Source organism: Pipistrellus hanaki (assembly GCF_964339955.1).
Source record: "Pipistrellus hanaki genome assembly, chromosome: 4".
In the NCBI taxonomy this organism is placed as follows: domain Eukaryota; kingdom Metazoa; phylum Chordata; class Mammalia; order Chiroptera; family Vespertilionidae; genus Pipistrellus; species Pipistrellus hanaki.
In genome coordinates, this window is record NC_140506.1 from 35668042 (window position 1) to 35683863 (window position 15822).

The 15822-nt window shown below is 33.5% G+C and overlaps 1 protein-coding gene across 2 annotated transcripts in view; it reads left to right on the plus strand.

Moving 5' to 3' along the window:
* Window positions 1-15822, plus strand: part of POLK (DNA polymerase kappa) — a 57453-nt gene that overhangs the window by 27707 nt on the left and 13924 nt on the right. For both annotated transcript variants that reach the window (XM_084880449.1, XM_084880448.1), the window contains 5 exons: window positions 890-1042; window positions 6288-6419; window positions 8418-8571; window positions 12633-12872; window positions 14852-14976. In XM_084880449.1, coding sequence (XP_084736575.1) covers window positions 890-1042; window positions 6288-6419; window positions 8418-8571; window positions 12633-12872; window positions 14852-14976 — 804 coding nt within the window. The remainder of the gene's footprint in view (window positions 1-889; window positions 1043-6287; window positions 6420-8417; window positions 8572-12632; window positions 12873-14851; window positions 14977-15822) is intronic.

Here is a 15822-nt window from a genome sequence, read left to right on the forward strand (position 1 = left end):
TCCATCTCACTCAGTAGCTTTCTAATCCCTTTTCTCATAATTTTACTGGTTTTATTGACTTCTTTGTGTGTGTCAAAGATCAGAAAGGTCACACAGCCACCTCCAGCTCACGGGAGACTGAGCAAGTGCATATTTAGCTTTTTCAGCCTCTGATGGTAGAGGTCGCAAAAAAGGGACACTTGGGAGTGGGTATGTCTGCTGTATAAGCCCTTTTCTTACTGCCCTGCTTTGCTTATTTCTACCCCCTTTCAGTTTTTTTATTGACCCAACTCTTTCTCTCTAAAGAAACAAAAAAATTCTTTAAAGATTAAGATTATTTACTGTTGTATATGACATATATACTGAGATTTTATGAAAGGATAATTACACCTTAAATTTTTAATTTGATTTGTATCAAATTTTAGCCTTATAAAAACAGTTCTACAGAGGGAATGTTTACATATGCTTTAGTATAATCTTTTGTTGCTCATTTCCTTTGTTGCTATTTTAAGACATGAATATTATGAGTCAGACAGGAGTAGTTGTTTATTTTACCTAAAATGAAGCTTTTAGTTACATAAGTTGTTCTCCAAATTTATAAAGCAGTAGAGTCATTTGATATAAGAGGTTGGAATAGTTTATTCTTCAATAAATACTTATTAAGTACCTCTTATACAAGAGGGTATTGGGACATGTAACAGTTGATAGGCAATGATATTTGAGAACAGACTGCCTATATTTGTGAAAATTAACATAATTATAAGCCTTAATAAACAACCTGGGTAGGTGGGTGGATGGGCAGGTGGGCAGATGAATAGAGACAGATGGACAGATACTTAGTAAAATATTAAGGTTATGATTAGTAGTGTTATTATGTTGTCAAAAGTATGTTAACTTTTTAAGAATTAAGGTTGACAGGTTTGCAATGGAATTAGAACAGAGCCGGGATCTGAACAATACCATAGTGCACATCGACATGGATGCTTTCTATGCAGCTGTAGAAATGAGGGACAATCCAGAACTGAAAGATAAACCCATTGCTGTAGGATCATCAAGTATGTTGGTGAGTAGGTAAAGACAAAATGGAAATAATATGTTGAAGTAAGCCTAACTGGTTTATGGAGGAGAAAGACTTTATTGAATTCTACCAGTTTACTGAGTATTTTCTGATTGCTTTAATATTCAGTTACCAAATCCTTTCAACATCCCTTGAGGTACAAATTATTGTTTCCATTTGACAGATAAGAAAACAAACTTAGAGAGGTGTTTAATAACTTCCCTAAAGTTCCAAACCTGGTAAATGGTAGAGTGGCATTGTACTTTCTATTGCAAATTATATTTTTCTTAAGTAACTGTTCTAGTATTTAAAAAAAAAAAAATGAAGAAAAATTATTCTAAAGCAGGGCTTTGCAAGCAATGGCCTGCACACCAAATCCAGCCTACTGCCTCTTTTGTAAGTAAAATTGTACTGGAACAGGCACACCCATTCGTTTATTATTGTTGTTGTTACACTAAAAGAACATAGTTGAGTACTTGCAACAGAGGTCATATGAACTGCAAAGCCTAAGTAATAACTATCTAGAAAAGGTTTGCCAACCCGTTCTAGAGTAACATATTTCATTAATGTAGTACTGAAATTAAGTATTTTCCCCATGACCTGGAATCTTTGCTTTTGTGATTACTATGTTGCTCTTTCTTATTTCCACCCTAACCATAGAAGGTAAAGATGACTAGAATAACCATATGCAGCTTAAAATGGGAATTAAAAGTAGTAACTGGAATAGTTCGGTTTTGTATTAAAAAAATACATATATGGGGGGGTCAATCAGGGAAAAAGGAGACATATGTAAAACTTTAGACAATTAAACACACACACATGTTTCCCAGTGGTTAGAGCTTCAGCAAGCACATCAAAGGTTTGCAAGTTCGATTCCTGGCCCCTAGATTGGGGTGCGTGCGGGAGGCAACTAATTTATGTATCTCTCTCACATCAGTGTTTCTCTCCCTCTCTCTTTCTTTCACTCTCTTCCCCCATTTATTTCCCTTCCTCCCCTCCTTTCTTCCACTCTCTCTAAAAATTAATGGAGCCTTGCTAGAGTGACTCAGTGATTGAGCAATGACCTATGAACCAGGAGGTCATGGTTCAGTTCCCGGTCAGGGCACATGCCCGGGTTGCAGGCTCAGACCCTGGTCGGGGGCATGCAGAAGGTGGCTGATCAATGTTTCTCTCTCATCATTGATGTTTCTAACTTTCTCTCCTTCTTTCTTTCTCTATGAAATCAATAAATACATATTTTAAAAAATTAATGGAAGAACTATCCTCCTGTGAAGATTAATAACAACAAATATATATATACATATATGAGAAATGCTTTCTAATGCCTTAAATAGCTAAATCCTAATAACCTCTAATGCCTTATATAGCTGTAAACCTAATTCATACTAAGTTATTATTTTATTACAAAATTATAATCTGTTCATTATATCTGCTCCCATGAGTATGCAGGCAACTAGCAGTCCTGGTCCCAAAACAGTGTTTATTGAAAGAATACCCACCTTTCTCATAAATCAACTAATACTTAAAAAAATGTAATTTCATTAATATATAATGCTGTATACTTAAATATATTAAATTATGTATGTATGAATACACATGCAAACATACACACATACCATAGTCATGTTAAAGATAACCCCATTTGTTAAATTCACAAAATATTTACTTTCCTATAATTTTTTTTGTCTCTCTTTACATTAAGCAATCTATAGGGCTGCTGTTTCTACTTTCCTATAATTTTAAACTCCTAAAAATTGCTTGTTTTCAAATTCAAAATGATTATCTCTTATATTTAAACAAAGATTACTCCCCATATATGCTGATCTAATAGATTTCTCTTCTAATGAGATTTGAAGGATAATTGTTATTGTCTGATAAACTCTTAAAAATATCTATACAGTCATGGTGGTGATGATACACTCTTTATTATTACAATTTGTTACAGTTAGAATGCCTTTTTAATGAATTGTGGGATTTTTGAAATGTTTAAGTTAGTACTCATAGTTAGAACTTAGACCCTGTAGTGGTTATTTATTGCTGCGTAGTGAACCCTTTCTGTACTTAGTGATCAACCATTTATTTGCTCATGATTCTGTAATTTGAGCAGATATGATAGGGATGGCTAATCTCTACCTGGGGTTGCCTAGAGCTATTTAGCTGGGGCTGGAAAATCCAAAATGGCTTCACTAACATGCCTGGCATGTCAACTGACTGAGATGGCAGGAATGGCTTCCAGCCATCCAGCTTTCCCCTGTCTTGGTGCATATTATTGTATTTGTTTATTTTTGCCCCTCACCCAACGATATGTTTTTTTAATTGATTTTTAGAGAAAAGGGAAAGGGGGGAAGAAAGAGAGAGAGAGCGAGAGAGAGAAAGAGAGAGAGAGAGAGCCTGCAGCCTAGGTATGTGCCCCAACCCGGGATCAGATCTACAACCTTTTGGTGTATGGCAGTGATTCCCAAAGTGGTCTATATCGACCCCCAGGGGTCTATGACAACCTGCAAGGGGTCTACGTCAGCGAAAAAAAAATTTGGGGGTCCATGAAATGAAAATGGGGATCCACGATAGTGGATCTTAACATACACTGATAGTACCTATTTACTTACATCATATTATCTTATAATATAAAAACATATAAATTATTTATAAAAGTACCTATGAAGTAAAAAAATTTATTATATATGTTTATAAAATTGTGTAAGTTGTAGGATAAAAACCTGCACATAATGATATACCAGTATCATCTTGTTACAAGCATACGCGCAGTAAACATTCTTGCCAATTTTTGTCTCAAAGCTTCGCGAACTTGCACCGACTTGTTCAATTCGTCACTCTATAAATATGAATGTGAGAAAAATACGTTCATTCGTTTCCTGAATCTTGAATAGGAAAGTGCTGAGAAAACATTTAAAAAAATATAAACTGCTAGTTTATCATACAAATTATAGTGAATCAGTGTTATTTTGTTTGAGAATGCCGGAGAAAAGTAGGTACATTATTTTTTATTAAATTTTATGTTACGTATATTTTATATAACAGATACAAAATTTTATTTTGAGTAGTTTTAATTTAAATTCAATAAATTAATGTATAAAACTTAACATGTGTTTTTATTTCAAGTTTTTAACACTAAACTTCACTACAGTTAGAAATTTACAAAAAAATCAATATCAGGTAAGTAGGGGGTCTACCCAAAACCGAAAAACATGGCAAGGGGTCTACGGCACAAACAAGTTTGGGAACCTCTGGTGTATGGAATGGTGTTCCATTCAACTGAGCCACCCAGCCAGGGCTCATAGTGTATTATTATTTAATATTCTAACAATGTAGATTGCCAGATCCCACAAATGCAAAGGCAAAGGCTGCTGACTTCTTAATTCTGAGGCTTCATGACTCAGAATTTCACTCCCTCACATTCTTTTTGTTAAAGCATGTCCAAATGCAAGTCACTTGGCATGAGGAACTAGACCCCACCTTTGATAGGAGGAACTGTAAAATATTATAGCTATGATTTGCAATCTACCACAAACCTACACGTTAAAGGAAGTCATATCTAAAATTTTGTTTCTGCTCTACCATAGATCTAGTGTTTATATACACTGAATGGCCAAATTATTATGATCTCTGAACACATAATAATCTGGCCACTCAGTGTATATCCTATATAATAAAAGGCTAATAATGCAAATTGTCCCCTTGACCAGGAGTTTGACTAGCAGGCAGGCTGGCCAACCATGTCTCCTCCCTCTGGCCACGCTGGCCGGACCCCACTCATGCACAAATTCAAGCACCGGGCCTCTAACACACACACACACACACACACACACACACACACACACACACTCTGTGTGGCCAGATTATTATGTTTTCAGAGATCATAATAGTGTGGCCACTCAGTGTAGATCCCATTAGATTTATTTATATTTAAAGCATTGGTTTGTCTTTTTAGTGCCATCTGCATTTTCTGTTTCAGAATACTGAACAAGGATTAGTGTAGCTTTGAGTACTATCAAGATTTTTCAATGCCATTTAAAAAATAATTAATGGGAAATTGATGTTATTGTGAAATAATGACTGCATTTGATAGATTCTGTTTTGCATTTCTTTGACTTTTCACTTAATGTTCCAAAAACAGATTTCATTTGTGATAAATTTGTTTGTAGTACTTTGATCTACTACATGGACAGAGACTGTTGTCAGATATCATCTATAAGATTTAGTAATAAATCTTTTTTACTTTCAATTTAATTTCTACCTCCTAATCGAAATGTTTTCACCAAAAAAAGGTATTTAAGCCTTAACAAAAGAAATTAACTTTTAAAGTTCTTTTAAGCTTTTATCACTTTATTTTGGAGTCTTAATTTGACTAACCATATATATTAGACCTTTTGATTTTTGTTCTAGATGAAAAATTTCCAAAATCCCAAATAGATCAAATTCCAAATCTGTACCATTGTACCATCCTATTACTTTCTATATTATTACTTTCATGTAACATCTATACTATTTGTGCTCTAATATTACTTTATATTATACTTTATTATTGTTACTGGCCAAGGGGGAGGGGCCACGGGCGGTTGGCTGGGTGCCCCTACCCCCTGGTCAAACTCCCGGTTGAACTCTCCATTGAACTCCTGGTTGAGGGGACAATTTGCATATTAGCCTTTTATTATTTAGGATCACCCACTATCATCCAGACTTTGATATATAGTACTATATTATGGGTATGCCTTAAAACCAATGAAGTTTAGTTACTGGAAATATAAGGGAACCTTTTTATTAACAGTCTTGTTTATTACCTGGTGTCATATTATGATTATGGAGATAGCTCTGGGAGAAGGTCATGATGTCATCATGCTATGATAGGATAAAATAAAAGCTTGATTTGAGACAGTGACCTATAAAAGACATATCCTTAAGTCCTGCCTAGTGGCTCAGTTGGTTGGAGCATCATCCTGTACACCGAAAGATTGCAGGTTCATTTTCTAGTCAGAGCACATACCTAGGTTTCAGGTTCAGTCCCCAGTCAGGGTACGCATGGGAGGCAACTGATCCATATTTCTCTCTCACATCCATCTCTCTCTCTCTTTCCTCTTCCCTTCCATAAACATATCCTCGGGTGAGGATTTAAAAAAAGAAATGTCCTTGAATTGAAAATGCACATCAAGTAATGTGTTTCTTTTGAATGCATTGATCAATATGTTCATTTTAGGTTTGTATATTTATTCCCAAGTGGTCCATTTTCTTTCAGAGTACTTCAAATTACCACGCAAGGAGGTTTGGTGTTCGTGCAGCCATGCCAGGATTTATTGCTAAAAGGCTCTGCCCACAACTTATTATAGTGCCTTTAAACTTTGACAAATACCGCGCTGTGAGTAAAGAGGTAAGTCTAAAGTCTCACCCCTACTTATACATAGCCTTCACTGATTTCCTGTCACCTACAAAGTCAAGTCCACATGCCTTCACACTTCAGAATCTGACCTTAGTTTATCCCTTTAGTCTCACTCCCTACCACTTCAATCTATATATTAAATAACTGAGCTGTATAGGGTTTCCAGAATACATCCTTCTATTTCCCAATTCTTTCTTTTTCCATATATTTTTTTAAATCTGCTTAGAAAACTCTTTATGTCCCCAGAAAACTTTGAATTGCTTTAATAATAACCTAAATTAACTTTAGATTTTTTTTCTTAATGTGCATTGTACATTTTCTTCTGGAATCACCTGATATTTATAATGTACAAAATCTACTCAAGTCATTAATTTCAACCTCTTTACTGAATAATTTTTTATCAGTGTTTTTAAAACAGTAACAGAATTTACATATTTTGATTAGCTTTTAATAAGCTTAAAAATCATTCAAAGACTTTGTAAGAAAGAATTGTTTTAACTCCTACTGTAATTCAGTAAAACTCTGGACAGTGTGATAATGAGAACAAATTGTTTTTAGATATCTTTAGTGTAGTTATTTACATAAGTTAGAGAAATCTTTAAATTTAAGCAGGATTTAGCTAGTTTATTTGCAGATAATAAGTGGTTTTTTATGTGTAAATGAACAATAGCATAAATTCACTGACTATAAATACATTAATATTTATAGCTTGGTTTAAAAGTTCAAAGAAAAGCCATTTGTGTTTTATCCAAAAGAATGGGATAGCTTTAACTGTTGTCATAGAGTAGTACTTTATATTTACTGGCACATTCTATTCTTTTTCTTAAAGCAGTATCCTATGTAAAGGAAGTTAGTGAGTACTCAGTGCCTCTAGGGAGTACTTCTCATTCAGAATAATCTTAGTTGGCTGCCAACTACAGACTTTCCAGAATTTCGTTTTCACTAGAAAGATTATTTGAGTACATCATGAAAATGGCTTCTTCTACAGGAACAGAGCTAATTAGGTACTCTGAGCAAAACTTGGCCAAGTTTTATGTCACTATTTTCTAAAATTACCTTTCACTCAGCTGTTCATATTACATTAAGCTAAAAAGCTTTCATTTTATAAATCATCAAGAAAGGCTTTCTCATAATGCATCAGACAGCTTTTAAATACTAGATGGAACCATAACGTAATTTATTAGCAAGTATGTTTTTCTAACATATTATTTTGGCAACCATTTCCTCTAGTTTCAGCTAATACTTCAATGGTTAAAAGAATTGGTTTCATGTAATAAAGCTGTCTTCTATAAAAGGCATTTCTAAAATCATGCAGAGATTCAGACTTTTTTATTTATGTATTTCTTTTATCCCAAGATGCAACTCCAGACTATTGTCCATCATTTATTATAGTCACAGACACTACAGATTTTGTCGTCTTTTCCCATTATAAATCCTGATAATCAAGCCTTGTTTTTTTGAATGGATACATGCATTAATATGTATATTAAGTGGAGTTTTATGTGCATGTTATAATTAATTAAAATAGAACTTTGTAAAGTAACATAGTATCTTTATATAAGATTATCCTTTTAAAAATGTACCAAAACTATCATGAAAGGTGGGGGAGAGGAGGTTTCTATTGTTCCCATTACTATTTTTGATCAACTTCTTAAAATTTAATTGCTTAACGGTTTTTTTCCTGTGCCTACCAGGATGATGTATTGAGATTTATTTGAATCACTTACTATTTCTAGATACAGGTGGCTAAACAGAGATTGTATCAAATAAAGCTATTTCATGGCCTTCTGCCTTCATGGTCTATTTTAATAAGAAAGAGAATTTGGACAAATGTGCACTGGCGGTAAATTATTCATTCCCTAAATCCATGAGCTATTGATTGTAGGATTGTTACTATAGTTGCAAAGTAAGAATATTAATTTTTCTTATCAGCTGTATGTGACATTTTGCTATGGCTGCAAAACTTAAACCATTTTGTTCCTTTTGAAGGTTAAGGAAATACTTGCTGATTATGATCCCAATTTTATGGCCATGAGTCTTGATGAAGCCTACTTGAATATAACAAAGCATTTACAGGAAAGACAAAATTGGCCTGAGGACAAAAGAAGGTATTTCATCAAAACAGGGCACTCTCTAGAAAATGGTAAGTGACTTATTAGAAGAATCAAACAAAAAACCCTTTGTATTTGAATTAACCCAGTTAACTTATTAGCATGCATAGGTTATAGGACTAGCTATACATTTATTATTAGAAATGAAAACTCAGAAATAAAACATACCGGTGATTTTCTGAGTTAAATGTGTGGAATGTTGCCCTAGCTGGCTAGACCAGTTAGTTAGAGCATGGTCCCAATGCGCCAAGATTGCAGGTTCCATCTCCAGTCAGGGCACATACAAGAAGCAACCAAATGAATGCATAAATAAGTGGAACAACAAATCAATATTTCTTCTCTCTCCCTCCCTCTCCAAAATCAATAAATAAAAATTTAAAAAAAATATGCGTGTAATGTCACTGATACACCAAATAAGACTGCTAAATCTCTAGACTTTAAAAGAGTATGAGAGTCTCTAAATTAAGTGATTTTATAGCAGTTCTTTTACTAAAATGTAATTAATAAGGGGTTGGGATACATTGAATCTGAAGAGCTTGTCTATTTAAGGTGGCCTTTTGTTGTAATTGCTAAATGGAAAATAGAATGTGATGAATCAGAAGTTTCATGAATCCAAAGCATTCTTTTAAAAAGGCCCTTTGCCGAAACTGGTTTGGCTCAGTGGTAGAGCGTCGGTCTGTGGACTGAAAGGTCCCAGGTTCAATTCCGGTCAAGGGCATGTACATTGGTTGCAGGTACATCCCCAGCAGGGGGTGTGCAGGAGGCAGCTGGTCAATGTTTCTCTCTCATTGATGTTTCTAACTCTCTATCCCTCTTCCTTACTCTCTATGGAAAATCAACAAAATATATTTAAAAAAAAAAAAAACTTTTAAAAGGCCTCTTCATTACCTATCTAAAGTGATAACATGCAGATATTATGTATGCTGCTTTCAACCCTCTGTCAAAGGTATGATTATTTCAAATGTCTGAGCTGTTCTGGATTACTGAACAAAGTTCATCTGATGAAAGGGTAGAAACAGAGAAGGTTTGCTCACAACCCACAGCTATATTCCCTGTGCACAACTCATTGATTGCTTTGAGTGGAGAGGGGAGAAGGCATAGGCAGTGGTGGGTAAACCTGTTTGTAATTTTCCCTGAAGCAAAAATGGTGAATTCTCAATGACATACAATTATAACTCTCACATTGTTTGGGTCTCAAATCATTGAAGCAAGTTTAATGTAGACATCAAATCACAATTTCATTACCTTCTTTATATCTCTAAGGGGTCTCTTTAATAAAAACATTAAATAATAAATAAGCATAATTTCTGGATACAGAGGCTTGGAGCAAAACTTATTTTTTTTCTTTGCTTTAACTTTATTGTTTGGGGAAGTGGCACAAAAAGCCTGATGCCACTTTGCTTCAAATCTCACTTTGTTAGTTCCTTACTTTTCACAAAGCATCCCCTCCTATAACAATTACTTTGCTCTGGCTGGTTTGGCTTAGTGAATAGAGCCTCGTCCTGCGGGCTGAAGGGTCCCAGGTTCAATTCTGGTCAAGGGCACGTACCTTGGTTGCAGGAGGCAGCTGATCGATGTTTCTAACTCTCTATTCCGCTCCCTACCTCTCTGTAAAAAATTAATAAAATATATTTAAAAACAAAAGACAAAGAAAACCCCAATTACTTTCATATATGTTTTTTAAAAGTTACATTGGGACTAAAGTAAATGTTTTTATTCTCTACTAATGTTCTTTTTATTTATTATAGCATGTCCAAACTCACAATGAGAATGTAAATTTTTAATATCTGTTGCTTTTAACATACTTAGGTACTTCATGTGTTTCATACTCTTAAACAATTTAAATAGTTCCGTTTGTTTTGGTCATATATAAATCCCTGTGGGCTGGATTTTCAGGCATATATGAGCTGGAGCCATGCAGGTGATTGATATATCTTCTCTCAAGTCCAAGACAGTTTTTTGCTGTCTGCCCCTTTCCTAAAAGATGTGATCTTTGAAAAAGTATTGCTAACTACTACGTGTATATACAAATGAAGTAATCATTATGATTTTATGTTTATTCTGCCTTATAAATCCAAATAGTGACTGCCAAGGAATGCGTGAAACTGAAATACTGTGCATTTTTAGCACTTGCCATCCAAATGGGTGCTTTAATCCTAATGTTTCAGATTAAAGAAACCTTAGTTTTGTACTCTAATCACCTCAGTTATGGGATCATAAAGATATTTCTTTCAGAAAGCAAATAAGAAACCTCTTCAGTATTTAGTTGCTCATCCAGGCCTCGCAGAGAAGTAGACAGACTTAAAAGGTAACCATGCTATTCAGCAGCAGCTCTAACTAAACCTGAAGGCAGCCTGCTTTGCTTCCTACTGTAGTGTTCGATCAGAGTGACTCACCCAAGGGCAGGGTGAGAGAGCCATGAGAAAGATAAACGTGGCATAGGGAATTGCAGAAGGGGCTTATGAACGTGACAGGTACCTTCCTGGAGCTGAAGTTTTTCTGCTCTCTTTACCTTGACTTCTACCCATCCAGATGGGGAAAGAGAGTCTAGGTAAATACCATTCCACCTGTGCCACAGTCTTAATCCCCTCAGAATTGCTTTGCAATTTAAAACCAGAACATGGGAAATGAAAGGAACAGAAGCACCCAATAACAGCTAATGTAAGTTTGAAAGTAAGGCTTATTTTGTAGATAGCCTGGGAATTCAGCTTTGGAGAACATCTGTCTGTAACTTAATTCATATATTATACTTTAAAATTTGAAATGAATCAGGTGTTGTCATATTACTTATATTTTCTTAGGAAATCTTCCTAAAAGGCCAAGTTTATTTTTAAAGTAATATGCATTCATGTGTCTTGAAAAATAGAAATTTAATTTTTGCTTCAGCATTTACCTTAATTTGGAAAACATTTATATCTTATAAAATTATGAAATGGGATTTGAAAGCTCTGTTATTAATCTTAGATGTTATAAGTATATTTAAACTGCATTTCTCCTCCATTAAGCCTAGAAAGTAAAGTCTTTAATGGATTTGTTCATAAGGACATTTTTAGTACTAGCATAGATTTAAGTATATTTTATAGTCCATTTACAAAAAATGCAAATAAATGAGGTAATAACAAGAATATCTTTACTTTTTTAATAATTTTAGTTTACAGCCTATCCTATATAGTAAAGAGCTAATATTCAACCTGCTCATAGACCAGATGGCAGAACGACCTTCCAGAATCACCAGTGGGCGGAGGGTGTGGCAAGGCAGCTGGGGCTGAGAGGGCAGACTCCCTTGCACAGTTTCATTTATTAGTTTATTACTAGATAATAATAATAATAATTTATTATTATCTAGTTGATAGTAATAAAGGCTTCTTTCCCTTAACCTTGGACAATCGTTAATCTGATCAAACATTAAGAATTTGAATATTTTCATGGATATATGTATGCAGAACTATAGACTACAAATAAAAAGTAAAACACCAGAAGTAGTTTATATTTATTTCAAATATGCCTTTAGTAAAAATAATACTTTGTAAACAGGCATGTCAAAATTAAAATAATCACTTGAAGAAAATTCAAATTATGTCAACATTGGAAATGTTTCTTTCATGAATGAAGAAAATTTAAGTTTATCTTTCCTCTAAAAACAAAACTTATTTTTCAGAAGTTTATTCTAGATTGCTTAATGCCTTTTGCCCTGATTATTAAAACCTAAATTAAGAAAGCTTTTTCCCCACTAGAGATGAATAAACAACAACAAAAAGAAACTTTAATTTTTAAAGAAAAAAGTAATACAAATCTAAATCTAATTCTGGGTTTCAATGAACTTAGATATAAAAATCAGTGAGTTTTACTTAAGGTATTTTCTTTTAAAATGTATACTATGGAAATGGGAAATATATTCCTTTTTAGAAACACTTATAATCACTGTATTCTTTTTAAACTGTTATAAAATATAAATGACATTTCTGATCTTGGTTCTTAGAAACAAAACTAAACTAGATTTATTTTGTTTTAAGAAAGAATGTAACGAAACCTGATATATGAAGTATATGCTTCTTAAAATGAAGATGAATTACTGCTTCTATTTATAATTTAGATAAACCACAAAAGGAAGTTAATAAACTGAGTGAGCATGAACGATCCATCTCTCCACTACTTTTTGAAGATAGTCCTCCTGATTTGCAGCCCCCAGAAAATACTTCCCAAGTGAACAGTGAAGAACAAAATAGTCCTCAAATACTTCAGAACTCAGTTGTTTTTGGAACATCAGCCGAGGAAGTGGTAAGGGAAATTCGCTTCAGAATTGAGCAAAAAACAACACTGACAGCCAGTGCAGGTACTTAAACAGGATATTGATGGCTACAATAGTTTTAATTTTCAGACTGGCTAATTCAAACATAATACTAGTAATTTCTCATTGTATAGAGTAACATTTTATTTATCCATCTTTTGATTCCTCTTCTAACAACTTAACCTATCTAGAATGCCTAGAACCTATAGGTAAGTTTGAACTATGCCAAAAAAGCCTTTGAGCACAAAGAAAAAATATTACATATCTCATGTAGCTTTCCCGTTTTTATAATATATTTAAAATAAATATATTTTAGTTATTTTTGGACATAATACTTTTTTAGTTTTCCCTTAGAAGACTGCATTTCTTCTAAGGTTACAGTGCAGGAGAGACCCCATATGACCACAAGATAGTGGACAGAAGAATCACCAACTCATAACATAACAATCTAGAACCATTGAGTGAAGAGAAAAAGAGCTTTACATAGGTCAATAGCACATAGGGTAACACCACTTAGCATAGAGACTGATATTTGTCATAAGTGCCCTAAATTATTTTATAAAAACCATATTATGATGTGGTTAGTCTTTTCTTTCCATGCCAAAACATGAAAATAAGTAATAAAATTTAGGAAGATGTACAATATATAAACAATGAAATGAACTATTTAATGATTATATTAGAATATTCCTATTTCAATTTATCTTAGTCATTTAGACTCCTAGATATTATAAAACATCTTTCTTAAAAATAATAATTTAGCCCTAGCCGGTTTGGCTCAGTGGATAGAGCTTCGGTCTGCAGGCTGAAGGATCCCAGGTTCGATTCTTGTCAAGGGCACATGCTCGGGTTGGAGGCTTTTTCCCCAGAAGGGGGTGTGCAGAAGGCAGCCGATCAATGATTCTCTCTCATCATTGATGTTCCTATCTCTCTCCCTTCCTCTCTGAAATTAAAAAAAAAAAAAAAAGTAGTTTACTCTGTGAGTAACACAAAAAGAATGCACACATTTCATTATCGTTTTAAATATACTACAACCCAGAATCTTTGATTTTTTTTTAATGTGGATAATGTATACAAAAGACCTTTTTAAAGAATAAACATACATCCTAACTTATATTCTGGATCATTAATATAAGATAGCCCTGTGTTTCTACCAGTAAGTAAATTAACAATATTTTTTTAACTCAGAAATTACTCTTAGACTTTAAAATACCATGGAGATTTAAATAGCCCTCATTTTACCCTAGCTGGTTTGGCTCAGTGGATAGAGCATTGGCCTGCAGACTGAAGGGTCCCAGGTTTGATTCTGGTTAAGGGCACATGCCTGAGTTGTGGGCTTGATCCCCATTAGAGGGTGTGCAAGATACAGCCGATCAATGATTCTCCCTCATCGTTGATGTTTCTCTCTCTCTATCCCTCTCCCTTCCTCTCCAAAATCAATAAAAAAATTAAAATAAATAAATAGCCCTCATTTCTGCTGTGAAAATAACTAACACAATTATTTTTCCTAAAAATCATATGAAGCCCTGGGGAGATAGATAATCACTATTAATTTTATTATTTATATATTTATTTACTTACTGAACAAGACATATACCTTAATTATGATTTTTTTGCTAATATCTGGGTATTCTTTTTCAAACAGATACCCTTTTTTAAATTATTGAATTTATTGGGATGACATTGGTTAATAAATTATAAAGGTTTCAAGTGTACAGTTCTATAATGCATCATCTGTATATTGTGTGTTCATCACTCAGTCAAGTCTCTTTCCGTCACCATTTATCTCCCCTTTACTCTCTTCTACTTCCCTCTACTGTTGCTTCTGACAATGAGTTGTTTTGTTTTGGTTTGGTTTTTGCTTAATCCCTTCACCATTTTTATCCACTATTGTGTTTAAAATAGCATTTCACATAATTTGAGATGCTTTGCACTTAACATTATTATTTTTCTATATTGTCATCACATATTTTAATATCGTATATGTCAACTTCTTTGAGTCATAAGAGTGTTCTTCTTTTAAGGCATTGCCCCAAACACAATGTTAGCAAAAGTATGCAGTGATAAGAATAAACCAAATGGACAATACCAAATTCTCCCCAGAAGGCAAGCTGTGATGGACTTCATCAAGGACTTACCCATTAGAAAGGTGAGATTTTTATATAAAATTTATCATCTCTCTCTGTCTCTCTCATATATATATATATATATATATATATATATATATATATATATATATTCTCTCTGAGTTCTGAAGAGATACTATTGAGGATGGTAGTAATTGTTGGTTGCAAGGTTTTAAAACAGTAGGTAACAAGAACTAAACTGGATGATTAAATTTGGATTTGAAGAAATCTTTCTATTAAACCCTTAAATTGAGGTTTAGGATCTTGTTTGCTGGAAATTTAAAGGAAGTAATAGATGACAGACTTTTTAGTGTACCCTCGCCAAGGAGAAGAAAAATAAAGGGATACTGGTAAGAATCCTTCCATCTGTAACTGATATACAATCTTAGTTCTAAACTACAGATTGCTTCCTGATTAATAAGTATGATACTTGAAAAAGATTCAGAATTTTAATTGTTTTGACAAAAAACAAACAAACAAACAACAAAAAAAAACTACCACACAAAACACTTTACCATCTTTAAAAATGGTAAAATGATCCCATAGGAGTTATAGAAAGGAGACTACATTTTATTTTTAAAGTTTCTGTATTTTTCTGCATATGTATGCTTTGTAAACAATAATTGCATATACTTTTTTGATGTTCTAGAAGTCGCTTTTCTCACAATATAATGTATATGAGTAAATTTAAATAAAGCATTTCTCAATGCTTAGAAGAAAGGCTTTATCAAAATATCAAAATATATAATGTATAATGATTACTGAATAGATTAGTATGTAAGGTGTAGCTATAAAGCAGTATTTTCCAATCTGGTTTTTAAGGTATGAGTAAGTATTCTATAAAAAAGGCTCAAATAACTATGAAATCT